This window comes from Rhinoraja longicauda, chromosome 9 (assembly GCF_053455715.1).
Source record: "Rhinoraja longicauda isolate Sanriku21f chromosome 9, sRhiLon1.1, whole genome shotgun sequence".
Taxonomy (NCBI): Eukaryota; Metazoa; Chordata; class Chondrichthyes; order Rajiformes; family Arhynchobatidae; genus Rhinoraja; species Rhinoraja longicauda.
Window position 1 is genome coordinate 61,059,814 of NC_135961.1, and position 22,187 is coordinate 61,082,000.

General features: G+C 46.3%; 1 protein-coding gene across 1 annotated transcript in view; it reads right to left on the minus strand.

Moving 5' to 3' along the window:
• LOC144596799 (beta-soluble NSF attachment protein) overlaps positions 1–7,623 on the minus strand; it is a 36,912-nt gene extending 29,289 nt beyond the window's left edge. Inside the window, exons 1-2 of the mRNA XM_078405611.1 lie at positions 7,336–7,623; positions 3,083–3,162 (exon numbers count right to left, since the gene is read on the minus strand). Of these exons, the coding sequence (XP_078261737.1) occupies positions 3,083–3,162; positions 7,336–7,433 (178 nt within the window). The 5' untranslated portion in view covers positions 7,434–7,623. The remainder of the gene's footprint in view (positions 1–3,082; positions 3,163–7,335) is intronic.
• Positions 7,624–22,187: the final 14,564 nt, after the last annotated feature.

The window sequence follows — 22,187 nt, forward strand, 5'->3', positions numbered from 1 at the left end:
AATGCCTGTATATTCTATCCCTCACCTGACATTTCATAAGTTCTAGGAGCAGAATTAGGCCATTTGACCCATCTTGACTACTCCGCCATTCAAACATGGCTGATCTATCTTTCCCTCTCAACCCCATTCCCCTGTCTTTGCCCCATAACCCCGGACACCATTTCAACCCTGGGAAAAAGATTCTGACCGTCTACCCTATCTAAGCCTCTCATCATTTTATACCCTTTTATCAGGTCTCCCCTCGTCTTCTGATGCTTCAGGGAAAACAATCCAAGTTTGTCCAGCCTAAAATCTATGAAATGTCAAATGAGGAATAGGTTATACAGGCATTTGGATGGGCAAGGGCTGATTAGGGACAGTCAGCATGGTTTTGTACGTGGGATGTCGTGTCTCACAAATCTGATTGATTTTCATTGTTATTCTGCTTTTCCTGAAATTCCCAACAGAATTGTATTATTACCCAATTCAACACGCTATTCTACAATATAAATCCATTTTCTATTCCTGCAGTTTGCCTGGTTTTGAAACACAAATTAGACCCAATTAATATATGATTGTGGACACAAATGCTGATCTAACTCAGCGGTACTGGCAGCATCTCTGGAGAGAAGGAATGGGTGATGTTTTGGGGTCGAGACCCTTCTTCGACATAAACCAGCATCTGCAGTTCCTACGTTAAGGCAGAGATAGATATATTCCTGATTAGTACAGGTGTCAGAGGTTATGGGGAGAAGGCAGGAGAATGGGGTTAGGAGGGAGAGATAGATCAGCCATGATTGAATGGCAGAGTAGCCTTGATGGGCCGAATGATCATACTGCTTTGAACGAAAACTACTTCAATTAGATCAATAATTTTATTTTTTTTTAAAGGTAAGACGTATTTGAATATTTAACCAGGATAGTAACTAGACATTTCCTTCCAAACACTCAAAAAAGCTACCAACGTCATTCTTAATCCTCTAATCTTTTCCATCCATATCCTGGGGTTTAAAACAATTTTAACTGAAGATTTATTTTCACGCAAATCAAAAGTAAATCCATGTTATCTTTATTTAATCTATTCCACTGTCTCCCTGAAAGAACCAAAATGCTATAAAATGCCTGCTTCATAATAAATCAACCTTCGACATGCAGGATAGTTTAGATAAGTTTAATTTAATGCCACGTGTACCAGGATACAGTGAAAAGCTTTTTTTGTTGCCTGCTATCCAGTCAGCAGAAAGACTATGCAAGATTACAATCAAGCCGTCCACAGTGTAGATACGGGATAAAGGGAATAACATTTAGTGCAAGGTAAAGTCCAGTAAAATCTTATTAAAAATTGTCAGAGGGCCTCCACTGAGGTAGATGGCAGGTCAGGACTTCTCTCATGTTGTTGAGAAGATGGCTCACTTGTCTGGTCACAAGTTCAAAATACTGGACAAGGGATGACTTGAAGTTCACACTGTAATCAACAATAATCTCCAACAATGGAGAGGGTACAGAGGAGATTTACTAGAATGTTGCCTGGGTTTCAGCACTTAAGCTAAAGAGAGAGGTTGAACAGGTTGGGTCTTTATTCTTTGGAGCGTAGAAGGTTGAGGGGGGACTTGATAGAGGTTTTTAAAATTTTAAGAGGGACGGACAGAGTTGACGTGGGTAGGCTTTTCCCTTTGAGAGTGGGGAAGATTCCAACAAGGGGACATAACTTCAGAATTAAGGGACAAAAGTTTAGGGGTAACATGAGGGGTAACTTCTTTACTCAGAGGGTGGTGGCTGTGTGGAATGAGCTTCCGGTGGAAGTGGTGGAGGCAGGCTCGATTTTATTATTTAAGAGTAAATTGGATAGGTATATGGATGGGAGGGGATTGGAGGGTTATGGTCTGAGAGCAGGTAGATGAGACTAGGTCAGAGAAAGTGGTCGGCGTGGACTGGTAGGGCCGAACGGGCCTGTTTCCGTGCTGTAATTGTTATATGGTTATATGGTTTATAATGTAGAGAGTCAGAATACATTGAGAGGTGAACCATGAAAATGGAAGACGAGTGTTGCTCAAGTTACTTATAAAATGTACGAAGCAATTGGGTGCACTTTGACTACACTTTTGGCAGCTGTCAATGTGAATGAGCATCGTTCGAGTACACAGCAAAGACACGGGTTTTGTATGCAGCCTGACTCGAAGGCAGCAACATTTAATTGTCTGGCTGATCTGGAGAAGACCCACTGCAAAATGAAATCACTTCTGCAAACACATTCTTCGAAAGGTGAAGTCTGCTGAGCGTACTTGACTCTGAAGATGGGTCTCGACCCATTCCTTCTCTCCAGAGATGCTGCCTGTCCCGCTGAGTTACTCCAGCTTTTTGTGTCTGTCTACTATCATTTTTTTTTTTTTTTTTTTTAAATGGCTGGAGCTTTGTGTTATTGCACGAAAATGCAGATCACAGGAAAGATTTCTTCAGTGACCTCTTTGGATTACTCACGGGTGGCAAAGTGGCTCAGCTGGTTCAGGTCCAGCTGGTGTTTCACAGCGCCAGAGACCCGGGTTCGATCCCGACCTCGGGTGCTGTCTGCGTGGAGTTTGCACGTTCTCCCTGTGACCACTCCGGTTTCCACCCACATCTCAAAGACGTGCGGGTTTGTAGGTTAACTGGCCTCTCTGTATATTGTCCCCAGCATATAGGGAGTGGATGAGAAACTGGAATAACATAGAACCAGGGTGAATGAGTGGTCAGCGTGGACTCAGTGAGCGAAAGGGGCTGTTTCCATGCTCTACCTCCAAATTAAACTGAAGATATGGGGAAACCCAGGATCAAAATGAAAATGTACACAAACGCACAATCATTGCCATTTTAAGTGAAAAGGTGCTGCTCCAGTCTGAAGAAGGGTCTCGACCAGAAACTTCTATCCAGAGATGCTGCCAGTCCCACTGAGTTAGTCCAGCATTTTGTGTCTATCTTGTTGAAGAACGTGGAATTTAATTTAACCTTACTGAATCAACATGAATAGTAAACGCAGTTTTTTTGCTCAATTATCACCTTTATTTTCTAGATTTGATCAGTTAGCTCAATCAGTGAACCACAACCCAGATTTGAATATGCAACTCACCAGTCCAGTTTTTAGCCATCTTGAACATGTTTGCAGCCCTCGCAAACATTTCGCATGCTTCTTCTACTCTGGAGTTTCCTCTGAAATGAAATGTATGTTAAAAAAAATAACCACAAGTCCGTCGATTGTTTCCCGATCCCACCTTCCTTCTATACCATTAATTTCTCACCCAAGACCTCCACTTGCGCAATCCAACATACAGCAGGCGTTTTAGTAGGCAAAACCCGCCGTTCGCTATGCCTCTCGCAGTGTAATCAGTGTTGTGGGGGAACAGTACGTGTGATGATACCATAAAAATGCAGAATATATCTCATCTATCAATTCACAGATTTTTGTTATTTTTCTTTTTAAATGTTTCTGTAAGTTTCTGCCTACTAAAATGGCGCCATGACATACTACGGTTTTTAGGGTCGAGTGGTCTATCTTGCTCTGCTCTCTTATCTTTGGTTTGTACGTTCTCCCTGTGTTGCCGTGTGGGTTTTCTCCGGGTGCTCTGGTTTCCTCCCACATTCCAAAGAGGTGCAGTCCAATTAGGTTAATTGGCTTCTGTAAATTGTCCCTGGCACGTAGTGCACGGGGTGATCGCTGGTCGGCGCGGACCCGGTTGGCCGAAGAACATGTTTCCACACTATAACTCTAAAGTCTAAAAATATCGGAAATGCACACTAGTTGAGTTTAGTTTAGAGATACGGCATGGAAACAGGCCCCTCGGCCCACCGGCTCCACACCAATCATCAATCATCCGTTCACGCTAACCCTATGTTTTCCCACTTTCGCAGTACCTCTGGTTGAGCTGCCTACCAGGCGCACCTTAATAATCAATGTCAATGTGTCATTCAATAAAGATCTTTATTTACTTCCCTTTTCCATTTTGTTTGGACATTTTTCCATCACATACAAAAAGCATTATTTTATTTCTAACACTACAGCTGGAAAGCAAAGACTTAAGAATCATTGATGGGAGCTTATACGTTACTAAAATGCAACTCAAGTTCAGATTAAGACGAGGAGGCATCAATGGTCTGAATTAATACAATCTGTGTTTCAGTTACCTCAATGCTCAGTGCAGAAAAGCCCAGGGTTGTGCCTGTTATGGTTCGTGAATCTCGGGTGATTTCTTTCTACATTTGGTATTTTGTTGTTACTTGGGTAGGAAAGGAACTGCAGATGCTGGGTTACACCAAAGATAGACACAAAAGGTCCAAAGAGACTCTTCCGCAGCCAACAATGGACCATTGTGGGCTCAACCTTTCCATGGTCATCGGTGCTGGCTCGGATTGAACCTTTTGCATACCTCATTTCTCTCTCCCCCGACTCTCAGTCTGAAGAAAGGTCTCCGCCCGAAACGTCACCTATTCCTTCTCTCCAGAGATGCTGCCTGACCCGCTGAGTTACTCCAGCATTGTGTGTCTGATCTTTTGTTTTTAAACTTGTCTTTTCTCACCAGCAAGAACATTGTGATAAAAATCCTTAATCAGAGTGTTAAGTTAGGTTAAACATTGATGTAAATGTAATATGCAATCTTAAGGCTCCACAGCATATATCTAACGCAAAGACTGGATGCTAATGGGACAAGTACACAGTTTCTCAATTTTCCATGCTGATAACAACATTTTACATACCAGCTCATGGATTTGAGTTTATCAGGAAGCAAATGGCAGTGAAAGATCCCAGATGAAGCAACAAAATTATGGCTTAAATTCAAGCAAACTTTTGAGGCATAAATTATGAATAAAGTATTTTACCTGTCCCTGTTAATTCTCCAATGACAAAAGTCAAAATTCATCCAATTAGTAACCAGGATCAACAGACAGAAAAGTCCAAAGTATAATTCTTGGAGAAAAAAAGACAAAGTGCTGCAATAACTCAGTACATCAGACAGCATCTCTGGAAAACATGGATTGGTGACATTTCGGGTCAGGAGCCTCTGAAGAAGAGTCTCAACTCGAAACTTCACCGATCCACGTTCTCCAGAGATGATGCATGACCAGCTGAGTTACTCCAACACTTTTGTGTCTTTTTTTTGTAAGCCAGTATCTCCAGTTCCTTGTGTAATTCCTGGCTTGGTTCAATTAAATCCCTCTGCTGAGATATTGGAAGGATCACTAGAATTGGGTTAAACAAGGGTGATAATCTCATACATTCATAGGTTGGAGGGGCAGAAGTAGGCCATTCGGCCCATCAAGTCTAGTCCGCCATTCAATCACGGCTGATCTATCTTTTCCTCTCAACCCCATTCTCCTGCCTTCTTCCCATATCCCCCCTGACACCGTTGCTAATCAAGAATCTATCAATCTCCACCTTAAAAATATCTATTGAGTTGGCCTCCACAGCCTGTGGCAATGAATTCCACAGATTCACCGCCTTCTTTAGTCAAAGAAATTCCTCAAAGGTAAACACAAAATGCTGGAGTATCTCAGCGGGACAGACAGCATCTCTGGAGAGAAAGGATGGGTGACCTTTCCTTCTCATCTCCTTTCTAAGAGAGTGGAAGTTTTGTTGTCTCCATCACAGTGAGAGGGTGTTTGGAGTCACTGTGATGGACGTTTGTGTTGGGGTCATGTGTCTTGTGTTCTTTTTTTGTATGACTGCTATGTAGTTTTGTTCGGTACCTCGGTACCGAATGACAAATAAAGCTCTGTTATAAAGGTACGCCCTTTTATTCTGAGGCTATGGCCTCTGGTCCTCGACTGTCCCATTAGTGGAAACATCTGCTTCACATCCACTCTACCCAGGCCCTTCACTATTCGGAGTCCTTGTCACTGCCTATAATTCAGTGAAACCCCTTTCCCATGGAAAGGTGTGTTTGTGTAATTATCAGGTGAGCAAAGGACTGGAATGGTTCGCGGTGGCCACAGCAGCCAAAAACTTTGCTGACGTTCACCCATAAAGATCACAGATAAACAACCACTTAGCTGAAGAACTAGATAATACTTGGCAATGATACCACAGGAATGCTGCAAAGGAGGAGAAAAGAATGGCTTTTAGCCAATTTGTTCTGAACGCATACTCAGGTTTTTACTATTAAACGGTACACTGCTAGTTCTCCAAATGGATTTATGTGGATTAATTACAGTCATTTTTTTTTAAACACACACACACACAATGGAGGAAATATTCCTTCATTTTCTGCATATCCACGTGCCCATCAATAACCATAAGCCTCTTAAACGCAAAGGGTGGAGACACACGCAATAGTGGCATTTAAGAGACTTTTTCCATAGGCACGTACATGGATATTATGTAGGGATATGGATCACGAATAGGCAGATGAAATTAGCTTATCTTGGCATCAAGGACATTGTGGGCTGAAGGGCCTGTTCCTGTGCTGTACTGTACCATGCTCAGCAAAACAATTAATCTCCCTTCCTTACTAAGTCATTACAGTTTTACAATTAAATCTCAAAATATGATTTGGTTCTGGTTGATTGCTGCACAAACAGTATAGATGCAAGTCATTATGATTGGTTCTTTCTCCAGTCAAACATCAATAATAATCTTTCAAAGAATAAAGTTATTTCTTAAATTCAATACCCCTGGAGAATCCATCTATTTATTTTTGTGCGATTATGGCTGCCCATTCATGATCTATGATCCCAAATCCATGTAAATACTGTAAACGTGACAGTCAAGGGCCAATATCACTGACTGGTCAGTAGCTTCTATCTCAGCCTGATACATGTTTCCTTTTTGCTCTAAGCAAACGAGCCTTCTTCTTGTTCAACAACTTAAAGGGGCAAAAAAAACAAAACAACCCCCCAGAGGGAATAGATAATTTCCCAATTAATTTACACGCAGCAGCACTCTACACTTGCAATGCATGCACACAAAGGACAAACATCTATTATGCCCCCCCCCCCTCCCTCTTTTCATCCCAACCCTTAAATTATTCTGGCATTCAAGATTTACAAGAAAAAAGATGGCAGACTAAACACTGCAGTGTTTTCAAAGAAGATTGCATCTGCAGAATTACTCAGTGTAATCAGATTTTGCATCTCTCTCTCTCTCTCTCTCTCTCCCTCTGCCACACAGGGAATAAACATGCAATGCATTGTTTTGTGCTGCCATTTATGCAAAATGATGATTGCCCCCATCACCACCACCACCAACCACCCTGATAAATGCAATGCAATGCAAAATAAAAGCAAGCTTGCAAAAATACCAGCTCTCCACCCTCCCCAAGCAAGGCTGGGTTTGCAGTGTAAATACACCCCCACCCTCACCCCTGTTTATTGCTCAGCAGCATCTCTTACCCAAACAAGCCTCCTAGAAATGAATGCGACGACTTCACCTTCTTCTCAGCATCAGCCATCAGCTGCATAGCTTCTTTCTCTTTGCCAGAATTGTCCATTTTTTTTGCAATTATTGCTTATTTGTTGTTGCTTTTGCTTCAATGCAGGAGGAGGGGGGTGCATGTATTGATGGCACGACCTTGCAGCCAGAGCAGCAGCAGCAGCAGTCCCCTCTCTCCCTCTGTCCCCTCTGCCTCTGCTGCACCTGTCTTGACTGCGACCCACTCCACCCACGGGTCGGGTTGAGCAGAGCAGAGCAGAGCCTCCGCAAAGCACGCCGGTCTTTGTAGTCCTCCTCGCCGCGGGCTCCAGCGGCTCCGACCGCGACTGAACTACAACTCCCAGACGATCCCGCGCCAAGACCAGTCCACATTGCTCCCAAATACCAGCTAATTGGGGACAGATTGGGTTGAATGCAAACAGCAACAAATACTAATGTAATGCTTGGGATTATTGCCAAGTCTACTGCACACGCAAAAATTTGCATCCCCCCCAGAAGCAGACTAGCCAGGTAGCAGTGTTATCAAGCTGGAAAAGGGTGCAGAGAAGATTGCAGAGAAGAGAAATTGGAATTTACAGAGAAATTGGAATGACACTGGAATTTAGAAGGATGAGAGGGGATCTTATCGAAACGTATAAGATTATTAAGGGGTTGGATACGTTAGAGGCAGGAAACATGTTCCCAATGTTGGGGGAGTCCAGAACAAGGGGCCACAGTTTAAGAATAAGGGGTAGGCCATTTAGAACGGAGATGAGGAAAAACCTTTTCAGTCAGAGTTGTGAATCTGTGGAATTCTCTGCCTCAGAAGGCAGTGGAGGCCAATTCTCTGAATGCATTCAAGAGAGAGCTAGATAGAGCTCTTAAGGATAGCGGAGTCAGGGGGTATGGGGAGAAGGCAGGAATGGGGTACTGATTGGGAATGATCAGCCATGATCACATTGAATGGTGGTGCTGGCTTGAAGGGCCTAATGGCCTACTCCTCCACCTATTGTCAGTCTGAAGAAGTGTCTCGACCCAAAATTCCTTCTATCCCAGAGAAGCTGCCTGTCCCGCTGAGTTACTCCAGTATTTTGCATCTGTCTTAGATTTATAAGGATGTTGCCAGGACTTGAGGGTCTGAGCGAAAGGGAGAGGTTGAGTAGGCTGGGACTCTATTCCTTGGAGAGCAGAAGGATGAGGGGGTGATCTTATAGAGGTGTATAAGATTATGAGAGCAATCAATCGGTTAGATGCACAGAGTCTCTTGGCCAGAGTAGGCAAATCGAGGACCAGAGAACATAGGTTCAAGGTGAAGGGGGAAAGATTTAATAGGAATCTGATGGGTAACCTTTTTGCACAAAGGGTGGTGGATGTATGGAACGAGCTGCCAGAGGGAGTTGTTGAGGTAGCGACCATCTCAACATTTCAAAAACAGTCAGACAGGCACATGGGTAGGACAGGTTTGGAGGGATATGGACCAAGCGCAGGCAGGTGGGACTAGTGTGGGCAAGTTGGGCCGAAAGGCCTGTTTCCAAGCTGTATCACTCTATGACTGAATCAACTGGCTCTTGACAGTGTTTATGTTTGTTACGTTCTGAGGCGTTCTTTAATTTCCAAATTTAAAGAACACTGCGATACAAACCAAAACCCTAAACTTACTTAGCTACAAAAACATTAGTTACAAAAATACTTACTAGGATACTCACTAACTATACTACACTTGACAAGAACTTGGAAACAATGCGGGTAAGTTGAGAATCAATGACCGAGAGCACAAGACGAACTGGCACAGGACAAAGGGAGGCGTGGACTATATATACATGAGGTAAGGGCACACAGGTGGAAACAATCAAGGCGGGGCTGACAATTACAATGGCAGGAAGTCAAGGGACCTGAAATGAGATAAGAGGTAAGTTTCACCTTAAAACAGGAAGTGAGCGCGAGACTTGACATGAGTGATTTTAACTTGACGAACCGCACTAAGGACAAGACGTGGACATGACGTGACATGACGTGACATGGGAATCTAAACACAGAACATGACACAAGACTAACAGATATGACGGGACATTACAGTCCTTTAGGACCTACTCCTGACGGTCCAGGCTGGTCAGGATGAGTCTTGTCAAAGTCCTTGATCAAAGTCTTGTCCAAAATGAAGCTGGCAGGAATCCAGCACCTCTCCTCAGGACCATAGCCTTCCCAGTCAACCAGAAACTGGCGACCGCGACCTCTCTTGCGGACTGCAAGAAGTGCCTTAACTGTGTAGACCGGACCACCGTCGACGAGCCGGGGGGGTGGAGGGGGCTTGGAGGCGGGCACAAGTGCACTTTCCTTGACCGGTTTTATTTTGCTGACGTGGAATGTTGGGTGAACCCTTAATGACCTGGGGAGTTGTAGACGGACCGAAACAGGGTTAATGACTTTCGAAATGGTAAATGGACCCACGAACCTTGGAGCCAGCTTTCTGGCGTCGACGTGAAGTGGCAAGTCCTTTGTAGACAGCCATATCTTCTGGCCTGGGCGATAATGCGGAGCGGATCTGCGGTGGCGGTCGGCTGCCGCTTTCATCCGGGACTGACCCCGGAGTAGAACCGTCTGAGCTCCATCCCAGATTCGGCGACAGCGTCGGATCATGGCGTGGGCAGAAGGCACCGTCACCTCACCCTCATAAGCCGAGAACAAGGGGGGCTGATAGCCGTAGGCACACTGGAAGGGAGTGAGTCCCGTGGCAGCCGTAGGAAGCGTGTTGCGTGCGTACTCGACCCAGATGAGATGGTCGCTCCAAGTGGTCTGATTCTGCGCGACCAGACAGCGCAAGCAGGTCTCGAGCTCCTGGTTCATCCGCTCAGTCTGGCCATTGGATTGCGGATGGTAACCAGAAGACAGGCTGACGGTGGCACCTATGAGGGAACAAAACTCACTCCAAAACTTGGACACAAACTGAGGGCCTCGATCCGAGACAATGTCTGTAGGGAAACCATGGATACGGAAAACGTGAGACATCATTACCTCTGCCGTCTCTTTGGCAGAGGGGAGCTTGGCCACAGCGATAAAATGTACCATCTTTGAAAATCGGTCTACCACCGTCAGGACAGTTGTGTTACCTTTGGAGGCCGGCAACCCAGTAACAAAGTCAATGGAGATGTGGGACCAGGGCCTCTGAGGGACTGAAAGTGGGTGCAGCAGGCCCGCTTGGGCTTGTCTGGAGGGCTTGCTCCTTGCACAGACAGGGCAGGTGGCCACATATTCAGCTACATCCTTCTCAAGTGAAGGCCACCAAAAACGCTGTTTAACCACAAAAACAGTTCTCTTGGCACCTGGATGGCATGTGAGCAGGGACGTGTGAGCCCAGTGGATTACCTGGGGGCGTAATGTCACAGGAACAGACAAACGGTTAGTAGGACAGCCACTCGGTGCTGGAGTCTCATCATTAGCCTGCTTCACATCTGTTTCGATCTGCCAAGACACCGCTCCTACCACACGGTTAAGTGGCAGGATGGGTTCGGGTTCTCTGGTATCAGGTTCAGGGTCATAAAGTCGGGACAGGGCGTCTGGTTTTGTGTTCTGGGAACCGGGCCTGTAAGACAGAGAAAAGTTGAACCTACTAAAAAACAGAGTCCATCTGGCCTGACGTGAGTCGAGTCTCTTGGCTTTACGGATGTATTCCAGGTTCTTGTGATCTGTCCATACCAGAAAAGGCTGCTCGGCCCCCTCCAGCCAGTGCCTCCACTCCCCCAATGCGGCTCTGACCGCCAGCAGTTCTTTGTTTCCGACATCGTAATTCTTTTCTGCTGGGGTCAACTTACGTGACAGGTAGGCGCAGGGATGAATCCGGTTGTCCTTCTCCGCTCTCTGGGAAAGTACCGCCCCAATCCCCTCGTTGGAGGCATCCACCTCCATAATGAACTGTCTCTGGGGATCTGGGATGGTCAGAACAGGAGCGTTGGTGAACAATGTTTTGAGGCACTGGAAGGCGGCTTCGGCCTGAGGATTCCACTGGAACTGGGTCTTGGAAGACGTGAGAGAGTGCAGAGGAGCAGCAACAGCACTGAAGTCTCTAATAAAACATCTGTAAAAGTTTGCAAATCCGAGAAACTGTTGCACCTTCTTTCTGTTAGTGGGGGTGGGCCAATTGGCCACCGCACTGACCTTATCAGGGTCCATCTGGATGTGGTCGGCCGATATAATGTAGCCCAGAAAGGACATTGTGTTTGCGTGGAAGTCGCACTTCTCGGCCTTCACATACAGACGGTTAGCTAGGAGCTTCTGCAACACACACTTGACATGACGCTCATGAGACTGTATGTCTGGAGAGAAGATAAGAATGTCATCAAGGTAGACAAAAACACACTCATTGAGAAATTCCCTGAGGACCTCGTTCATAAAAGCTTGGAAGACTGCGGGGGCATTGGTTAACCCGAACGGCATCACCAAATACTCGTAGTGCCCGTTAGGGGTGTTAAACACAGTTTTCCACTCATCCCCCTCTCTGATTCTCACTAGGTGGTATGCATTCCTTAAGTCTAGTTTAGTGAATACTTTGGCTTTGTGCAACAGTTCAAAAGCAGAAGACATCAAAGGAAGTGGGTAACGATTCTTGATCGTAATCTCGTTTAGGGGGCTGTAATCTATGCAGGGACGAAGTGACCCATCTTTCTTGCCCACAAAGAAAAACCCCGCACCTGCTGCCGAGGAGGACGGGCGAATAATGCCCGTCCTCAGGGAGGACTCAATGTACTCATCCATCGCCTTCCTCTCGGGGCCGGATATGGTGTACAGTCGCCCCTTGGGAATAGGGCCCCCCGGCAGCAGGTTGATAGCGCAGTCGAAAGGTCGATGAGGAGGTAGGGTGGTGGCCCTGGACTTGTTGAACACCTCCTTCAGTTCATGGTAACAGGGTGGAACCTTCGACAGATCGGGATAGTCATCATCATCATTAGAAATCTTTATTTCTTCAGATTTAAGAACAGTTATTCCCAAAACCGCCCCGATCTTCCCGTAACTCACCCCTTTGTTCACTGGTTCAACAAGACATGATTGTGTGCACTCAACCCCCCATCGTCTGATCTTACGAGATCGCCAATCAATCTGAGGATTGTGTTTCTGCAGCCAGGGGAAACCAAAGACCAAGGGATGTTGAGCTGAGTCAAACAAGTGAAAAGACATTATCTCCACATGGTTAGCATTGAACATGACTTTGACAGGTTCTGTACGATGAGTTATCTCAAACAACTGACGTCCATCTAAAGCGCTCGCCACAATAGGTTGCAACAAGGGCACAGATTTAACCTTACACGATCGAGCTAGAGTCCAGTCCATGAGACTCTCGTTGGCTCCGGAGTCGATCAAGTCGACATTGGGAGCTCCGGCAGCGGCAGCGTGTTCGCCCGCCCCGAATCGCAGGGCTTGGGTCGGCCCGCTGAGGACCTTTCACCGTCCGGCGCGGCCTGGAATAGGCCGCGGGATTTTCACCGCCCAGCGGGGGCTTCAATGTCGGGAGCCCCGACCGCCCCGACGTGGCAACGACAACAGCCTGACCTCGGGACAAGACGGCAGGGGAAGAGAAAATACATTGTGGCCTTCCATCACAGTGAGGAGGGACTGCAGGAGACTCACTGTGATGGATGTTTCTTTTTGTTTGGTGTTGGTTTGTGATTGTATGTGTTATTGCATTTTTATTGATTATTCTTATTGGTCTTATTGTTCAACTGCGGGTCATGTTTCATTTCACTACACATTTATGTGTGTGTGACAAATAAATGACTATTGACTATTGATATTGAGTCACAATTTGCTGATTCAGAGTGAGGGTTGCCTGTGTCAGAGGTCGAGGAGGTAAGTCCGAAACGGGGAATTGACTCACCAGTGTCCTCCTTTTCACTGGTGAGCCACCCCCTTTTACCGAGCAGTCAGCCAGACGGTGTCCTTGTTGACCGCAGTAAAAGCAGGCTCCGTTCTTCAGGCGGCGCTGTCGCCGCTCCGGAGTCAGCCTGGTCCGTCCTAGCTGCATGGGTCCCTCCGACGGCTGAGAGGGCGCTGTTTTCTAGCAGACCTGAAATATTAACTCTTTTTTTCTTTCCATAGTTGCTGTCTGAACTGCTGAGTAATTTACTGGGCAAGCATTAGCTACACCTTGAATAATTGTTATTACTGCCCCTCCCATTGAAAAAGCCAGTGATTCAACGATTCACTGATACGTTATTGTCACATGTTCCTCGGTACAGTGAAATACTTTGTGCGTATCTATATACTAAAACTCTCGTTTATTTGTTCATTTGTGATCGAACTACAGCCAAAACGGTACCCGATAGCTTGACAATTTTAGGCCCACCTTACTCACCGTCATCGCTTTAATGGTAAAGCACGTAGTTTTATTGAAATCGGTGTTATATTTTTAACGTTATTCACATTTTAAAGTTTAAATCTATCTCCTGGGGAGGGAGGAGGGAGGGAGGTGGGGGGGAGGGAGGGAGGGGGGAGGAAGGTGGATAAGGGGGGGTTGAGGCGGATGGAGAGGGGGAAGGGGAAGTGGGGAGGGGAGGGGGAGGGAGGAACGGGAGTGAGGGGGGTAGGAGAGGGTGCTGCACCAATGCAGGAGAGGTTTGGGCCCAACGGGTCCACTTGGTCTAGTAACCTGCTAAAACCGTACAGCAGTCCTCACCTAGGCAGTACGCTAAGTGTCGCTGCATTTTGATGCTGACAAAGTTGCAAAAGTTTACCGAAGAGTCGTATCTGCTGCCTGCCGCAACACGTGGCAGCAGCACCATTATTATCTGAATGGTGGCCGATTAGGAGAAGGGGAGATGCAACGAGACCTGGGTGTCATGGTACACCAGTCATTGAAAGTAGGCATGCAGGTGCAGCAGGCAGTGAAGAAAGCGAATGGTATGTTGGCATTCATAGCGAGGGGATTTGAGTATAGGACCAGGGAGGTTCTGCTGCAGTTGTACAGGGCATTGGTGAGACCACTCCTGGAGTATTGCGTACAGTTTTGGTCTCCTAATCTGAGGAAAGACATTCTTGCCATAGAGAAGGTTCACCAGATTGATTCCTGGGATGGCAGCACTTTCATATGAAGAAAGACTGGATAGACTCGGCTTGTGCTCGCTGGAATTTAGAAGATTGAGGGGGGATCTTATAGAAACTTACAAAATTCTTAAGGGGTTGGACAGGCTAGATGCAGGAAGATTGTTCCCAATGTTGGGGAAGTCCAGAACAAGGGGTTACAGTTTAAGGATAAAGGGGAAGTCTTTTAGGACCGAGATGAGAAAGTTTTTTTTCACACAGAGTGGTGAATCTGTGGAATTCTCTGCCACAGAAGGTAGTTGATGCCAGTTCATTGGCTATATTTAAGAGGGAGTTAGATGTGGCCCTTGTGGCTAAAGGGATCAGGGGGTATGGAGAGAAGGCAGGTACAGGATACTGAGTTGGATGATCAGCCATGATCATATTGAATGGCGGTGCAGGCTCGAAGGGCCGAATGGCCTACTCCTGCACCTATTTTCTATCTTTCTATGTTTCTAGGACTCTCCAACGGCCTTCCTCAATCTCCGTCAGCTCTCCTCAGGATTGAAAGATACAGCATGGAAACAGGCCCTTCAGCCCACCAAGTCCACACCGACCATCAATCACCCATTCACACCACATCTATGTTATCCCACTTTCACATCCATTACGTGTATTGACAAAAGGCAGCACGGTGGCACAGCGGTAGAGTTGCTGCCTTACAGCGCCAGAGTCTGAAGTTCGATCCTGACCACGGGTGGTGTCTGTACGGAGTTTGTACTGCCTCTGCGTGATCGCGTGGGTTTTCTCCGTGTGCTCCGGTTTCTTCCCATACTCCAAAGACGTACAGGTTTACAGGTTAATTGTCCTCTGTGAATTGCGCCTAGTGTGTCGGATGCATAAACAACATTGGGTTAACATGGAACTAGAGCACGAGAGATCGTTAGTCGGCATGGACTCTTTGGGCCGTAGGGCTTTTCTCCACGCTGCATCTCTAGACTAAACTAAACCAAACTAAACCAAACTAAACTAAACTAAACTAAACTAATCTAAACTAAACACTACCTACACACTCAGGGCAAATCACAGAGGCCAATTAACCTATAAACTTGCACGTCTATGGGAGAAACCCGGTTGAAACCCACGCGGTCACAAGGAGATCATGCAAACTCCACACAGGCAGCATCCGAGGTCAGAATCGAACCCGAACAGAATCTACTAGTGATGACATGTCTCTGTTTAGAGTACTGGCACCACTAAAAAGTCAACAACTAGATTTTCAAATTTTAATTTGATTTTATACTTTATACTAGTTGTTAGTTCATTAAATTACAAGATGCTTGGTCACAAACTCAATAGACAATAGGTGCAGGAGTAGGCCATTTGGCCCTTCGAACCAGCACCGCCATTCAATGTGATCATGGCTGATCATTCTCAATCAGTACCCCGTTCCTGCCTTCTCCCCGTACCCCCTGACTCCGCTATCCTTAAGAGCTCTATCCAGCTCTCTCTTGAATGCATTCAGAGAATTGGCCTCCACTGCCTTCTGAGGCAGAGAATTCCACAGATTCACAACTCTCTGACTGAAAAAGTTTTTCCTCATCTCCGTTCTAAATGGCCCACCCCTTATTCTTAAACTGTGGCCCCTTGTTCTGGACTCCCCCAACATTGGGAACATGTTTCCTGCCTCTAATGTGTCCAACCCCTTAATAATCTTTTACGTTTCGATAAGATCTCCTCTCATCCTTCTAAATTCCAGTGTATACAAGCCTAGTCGCTCCAGTCTTTCAACATATGACAGTCCCGCCATTCTGGGAATTAACCTAGTAAAACTACGCTGCATGCCCTCAATAGCAAAACTCAAAACAGAAGAAGGAGGCGCACTGATGTAAAAAAAAATGTTGATCTATGTCTATATACTTAAACTCTTGTTTGTTTGTTTGTTTGTTCCTGAACTACAGCCAAAACGGTACACGATAGCGCGACAATTTTAGGCCCACCTTACTCACCGTCGTCCCTTTGGTGCGAATGGAAGAAGTTTAGTTGTAATCGGTGTTATATTTTTAAAGTTATTCACATTTTTAAGTTTAATTCTATCTCCTAGGAAGGGAGGGGGTGGAGGTAGGGGGGTGGAAGAGGGAAGGGGGAAGGAGGGAGGTTAAGGGGGGTTGAGTGGGATGGAGTGGGGGGGAGGGGAAGGGGAGGGGGTAAGGGGAGGGGGGAGGGAAGGGGGAGGAGAGAGGAGGGGGAGGAGGGAGGGAGAGGGGGGGGAAGTGGGGAGAAGGGAGGGGGTGAGGGTCAGGGGGAGGGGGGATAGGAGAGGGGGAGGAGAGGGTGCTGCATCAATGCAGGAGAGGTTTGGGCTTAACGGGTCCACTTGGTCTAGTACAACTTAGTTTTTCAGAGTTACATCCACTTGCATCTTTATGTCTACAAGTGAAGCATTGGAAAAAGCAATCACCACATGATGGCATTCTCAAGCCTTTGATCTGCCTGTTTAATCAAAATCACATCAGTTTGAAATTTATTTTCATGTCATGCTGGAGTTTTAAACATTACTTTTAATGTACATCTTTGTGTGATTTAAGTGTGTCAGAAACTGTTCTTAAGTTGCTGTTGTGACATAACCACGACTCTGGAAATAATGAACAAAATAATACTCTGTGGTTAGACACAAAGTGCTGGAGTAACTCAGCGGGTCAGCCAGCATCTCTGGAGAACAAGGATGGGTGACGTTTCAGGTCGGAAACCCTTCTTCAGACTGCTGTCTTTAGAGTTAGCTTTTTTTAGTTTTAGTGTTACAGAATAGAAACAGGCCCTTCGGCCCACCGAGTCCACGCCGACCATCGATCACCGGTTCACACAAGTACAATGTTACCCCACTTTCTCAATATTGTATTGTAGCTCCCATGAAAGTTACAATTGCTTCAAATATTTGTGCCTGGCATATCTGCCTTTCTTATCTATTCAGAGGTTAGTGGTTGAAGCAGGTACATTAGTGGCATTTAAACGACTTTTGGATAGGCATATGAATGTGTAGGGATTACAGTGTCATATAGTCATAGAGTGATACAGTGTGGCAACAGGCCCTTCGACCCAACTTGCCCACACCGGCCAACATGCCCCAGCTACACTAGTCCCACCTGCCTGCATTTGGTCCATGTCCTTCCAATCTTGTCCTATCCAGGTACCTGTCTAACTGTTTCTTAAACATTGGGATAGTCGTAGCCTCAACTACCTCTTCTGACACCTTGTTCCATACACCCACCACCCTTTGTGTGAAAAAGGTTACCCCTCAGATTCCTATTAAAGGTATATGTGTTATGTACAGGTAGATAAATGATGGACTTGGCATCTGGTTCAGCATAAATATTATGGGCCAAAGGGCCTAATCTTGTGCTGTTAATTTCTATGTTCTAAGATTACCTCTCATCCCTCTGCGCTTCAAGAAGTAACGTTTCAGCCTGTCAAACCTCTGTCGGTAGCTCAGGCCCTTGAGCCCTGGCAACATCTCTGTAAATCTTCACTGTGTTTGTTCCAGGTTAATGGCATCTTTCCTGTAGCAGTCCCGCCCCAAACGGAACACGATGCTCCAAGTGCAGCCTCACCAACGTCGTGTCTGACTTTAGTTTAATTCAATTTAGAGATGAAGCATGGAAACAGGCCCTTCGGCCCACTGAGTCCACACCGACCAGTGATCCCCGCACATTGTATACTAGGATTGTATACACTGGAATTTAGAAGGATGAGAGGGGATCTTATCCAAACGTATAAGATTATTAAGGGGTTGGACACGTTAGAGGCAGGAAACCTGTTCCCAATGTTGGGGGAGTCCAGAACAAGGGGCCACAGTTTAAGAATAAGGGGTAGGCCATTTAGAACGGAGATGAGGAAAAACATTTTTCAGTCAGAGAGTTGTGAATCTGTGGAATTCTCTGCCTCAGAAGGCAGTGGAGGCCAATTCTCTGAATGCATTCAAGAGAGAGCTAGATAGAGCTCTTAAGGATAGCGGAGTCAGGGGGTATGGGGAGAAGGCAGGAACGGGGTACTGATTGAGAATGATCAGCCATGATCACATTGAATGGCGGTGCTGGCTCGAAGGGCCAAATGGCCTACTCCTGCACCTATTGTCTATTGTCTATTAACACTCTCTTACTTACACACCCTAGGGCAGTGCACCGTGCTGATCAACACTTGCACCTTGGCAAATCAACCTACGCACCTGTATATCTTTGGAGTGTGGGAGGAAACCGAAGATCTTGGAGAAAGCCCACATGCTCAGAGAGGAGAACGTACATACTCCGTACAGACAATCCAACATAACAATCCAACTTCGACACTCAGTGGCCTGACAGACGAAGGCCAACATGCCACATTTATCTAATTTCAGATAATCCTTGCATTCCCTCCCCCCGCCCCCCACCAACTCTAGTCATCCCACTAGTCCCACTGTATCCCTTCTCTTGGACTACCTTTGATCGGACTTCACTGGCTTTATCTTGCACTAAACATTGTTCACATTATTCCCTTTAGCATGTATCTATATATAGTAAATGGCTCGATTGCAATCATGTGCTGACTTTCTGCTGACTGGTTAGCACGCAACAAAAACTTTTCACCGTGCCTCGGTGCACGTGGCAATAAACTAAACTCAACCTCGTTATTACCTCTTCCCCAGCCAATAATGGGCTCCACCGTTCCTTGGTCACCTGTTGGTCCTACTTTGTTCTGGCCTTTTCTCTTTACTTTCAAGTCTGAAGAAGGGTCCCAACCCCGAAACATCACCCATCCTTTTTCTCCAGAGCTGCTGCCTGACGCACTAAGTTACCCCAGCACTTTCTGTCTATCTTCATTCCAAATTGTTGTTTCCTGTTGATCTCTTGTGTATTTTGGAAGCAGGATCTGACCTGTTATAGAGTCAGAGAGTGATACAGTGTGGAAAGAGGCCCTGCAGCCCAACTTGCCCACACCAACCAACAAAGGGCGGCACGGTAGCGCAGCGGTAGAGTTGCTGCTTTACAGCGAATGCAGCGCCGGAGACTCAGGTTCGATCCTGACTACGGGTGCTGTACTGTAAGGAGTTTGTACGTTCTCCCCGTGACCTGCGTGGGTTTTCTCCGAGATCTTCGGTTTCCTCCCACACTCCAAAGACGTACAGGTATGTAGGTTAATTGGCTGGGTAAATGTTTAAAATTGTCCCTAGTGGGTGTAGGATAGTGTTAATGTACGGGGATCACTGGGCGGCACGGACTTGGAGGGCCGAAAAGGCCTGTTTCCGGCTGTATATATATGATATGATATGATATGTCCCAGCTACACCAGTCCCACCTACCCGCATTTGGCTCATATCCCTCCAGACCTGATCTATCTAGGTACCTGTCTAACTGTTTCTTAAACGTTGGGATAGTCGCAGCCTCAACTACGTCCTCTGGCAGCTCGTTTCCTACCCCCACGACCTTTTGTGTGAAAAAGTTACCTTTCAGATTCCTATTAAATTTTTCCCCCTTCACCTTACACCTATGCCCTCTAGTCCTCGATTCGCCTACTCTGGGCAAGAGACTCTGTGCATCTACCCGATCTATTCCTCTCATGTTTTTATACACCTCTATGAGATCACCCCTCATCGTCCTGCGCTCCAAGGAATAGAGGCCCAGCCCACTCAACCTCTCCCCATAGCTCACACCCTATAGTGCTGGCTCCATCCTCGTAAAGTTCAGGCAGATTTGCTCCCTGATTCGTGCTAGAGAGTAAGAAGCTGTACTTTGTCGAATTAAAGACTCTAATATTTCCAGGCTGGACTTTTCCAAACCTGTCCTTTGGAGGGACAGTATGATTTTTAAGCACCTAAAGAGGTTACACTGAGCACAGTGTTGTTTGAAAGAACAGATAATAACAATGAAAGGCTTGGATAGAGTGGATGTGGAAAGGATGTTCTAACTAATGGGAGAGTCTAGGACTAGAGGCCATAGCCTCAGAATTAAAGGACATACTGGCAGAAAGATGAGGAGGAAAATCTTTAGTGAGAGGGTGGTGAATCTGCGGAATTCATTGCCACAGACGTCTGTGGAGGCCAAGTCAATGGATATTTTTAAGGTGGAGATTGACGGATTCTTGATTAGTAAGGGTGTCGGTGGTTATGGGGAGATGGCTGGAGAATGGGGTTGAGAGGGAAAGATAGATCAGCCATGATTGAATGGCGGGGTAGACTCGATGGGCCGAATGGCCTATTTCTGCTCCAAGAACTTCTGAACTTATGAACCTTCTTGTACTCATGGCATCTCACGTGACTTATCCTTTATTCCATGCATCATTTAGGTTTATCTTTGAAATATCTTGTTCATACTCTTAAGTATTTTCACAGATAATAGAGATATGAATGACTGTTTATAATTTTGCTTTTGAAATCTATTCTAAACTTCCCCCAGAGTCACACTGAATGTTAATTGCAATTTGAAATATATTTTAAACCTTGTTTCCATGGTGCTAGCATACAAGGTCTGATTACATTTTCACAGACATTCTCTTGGTGTGTTGCCTTCAGTCATCCAAAACCCCATTGCTCCCTAAGGCATTTGTATTTGTTTGTGGTCTGTGCAGATCCTTTGGTATTTAAAGGTATCACAAAATGCTGGAATAACTCAGCAGGTCAGGCAGCATCTCTGGAGAGAAGGAATGGGTGACGTTTCAGGTTGAGACCCTTCTTCAGACTTTGGTATTTAAACCTCATCTCAAAACTGAAGTAGATCTTTCCTTTTGATATTCGGGTTTTGGCTAAAATGATTCATTATTTCAGTTATCACCAAGTGGTGGACTGCTGCCTCGGTGCAAGTGACCTGACTTCGGTCCTGAGGGGGAGAGGGAAAGTGCGCAAGAGAGAGAGAAAGCCAGAGATCAAGAGAGAAAGAGAGATCAAGAGAGAGAGAGAAAGAGAGAGAGAAAGAGAGATCAAAAGAGAAAGAGAGAGAGAAAGAGAGAGAGGAGAGAAAGAGAAAGAAAGAGAGAGAAAGAGAACGAGAAAGGGAGAGAAAGGGAGGGAGAGGGGGGAGAGGGAGAGGGGGCGAGGGGGGATGGGGAGAGGGGGTGAGAGGGAGAGAGGAAGAGGGGAGGGAGGTGGAGAGGGGAAGAGGGGGAGAGGGAGGGGGAGAGAGAGAGAGAGGGGGGAGGGGGAAGAGAGAGAGCAAGAGAGAGAGGGGAGGGAGAGAGGGGGAGCGGGAAAGAGGGGGAGAGGGAGGGAGGTAGGGAGAGGGGGAGGGGGGGAGAGATAGAGAGTGAGAACAAGTGTAAGCGAGAAAGTGAGGGAGAGACAGAGAGAACGAGAGAACAAGTGAGAGAGAAAGAACGAGTGAGAAAGAGAGAGGGAGAGAAGGAACGAGAGAGAGTACAAGAGAAAGCCAGAGATCTCATCTGCGTGTACAAGATCCATATCCCTCTATTCCCTGCATTTGCATGCATCTATCCAGAAGCCACGTAAATGCCACTATTACATCTGCTTCCACCACCACCTCTGGCAACCAATGTGTTCCAGGCCCCACACCACCCTCTGTGTAAAAACACTTGGCCCGCACATCTCCATTCAACTTGCCCCCTCTCACCTTATAGCTATGCCCTCTAGTGATGGACATCTCCACCCTGGGAGCAAGGTTCTGTCCACCCTATCTACGCCTCTCATTAGTTTAACTTGGCATTGTGTTTGTGATGGACGTACTGGTGAGTAAGGCAAGGCAGCGCCTTTACCACCTCAGACAGTTGAGGAAATTCGAGTCTCTCTGAGGATCCTTCAGTGCTTCTACTCTGGGGCTGTAGAAAGCATCTTGTCCGGCAACAT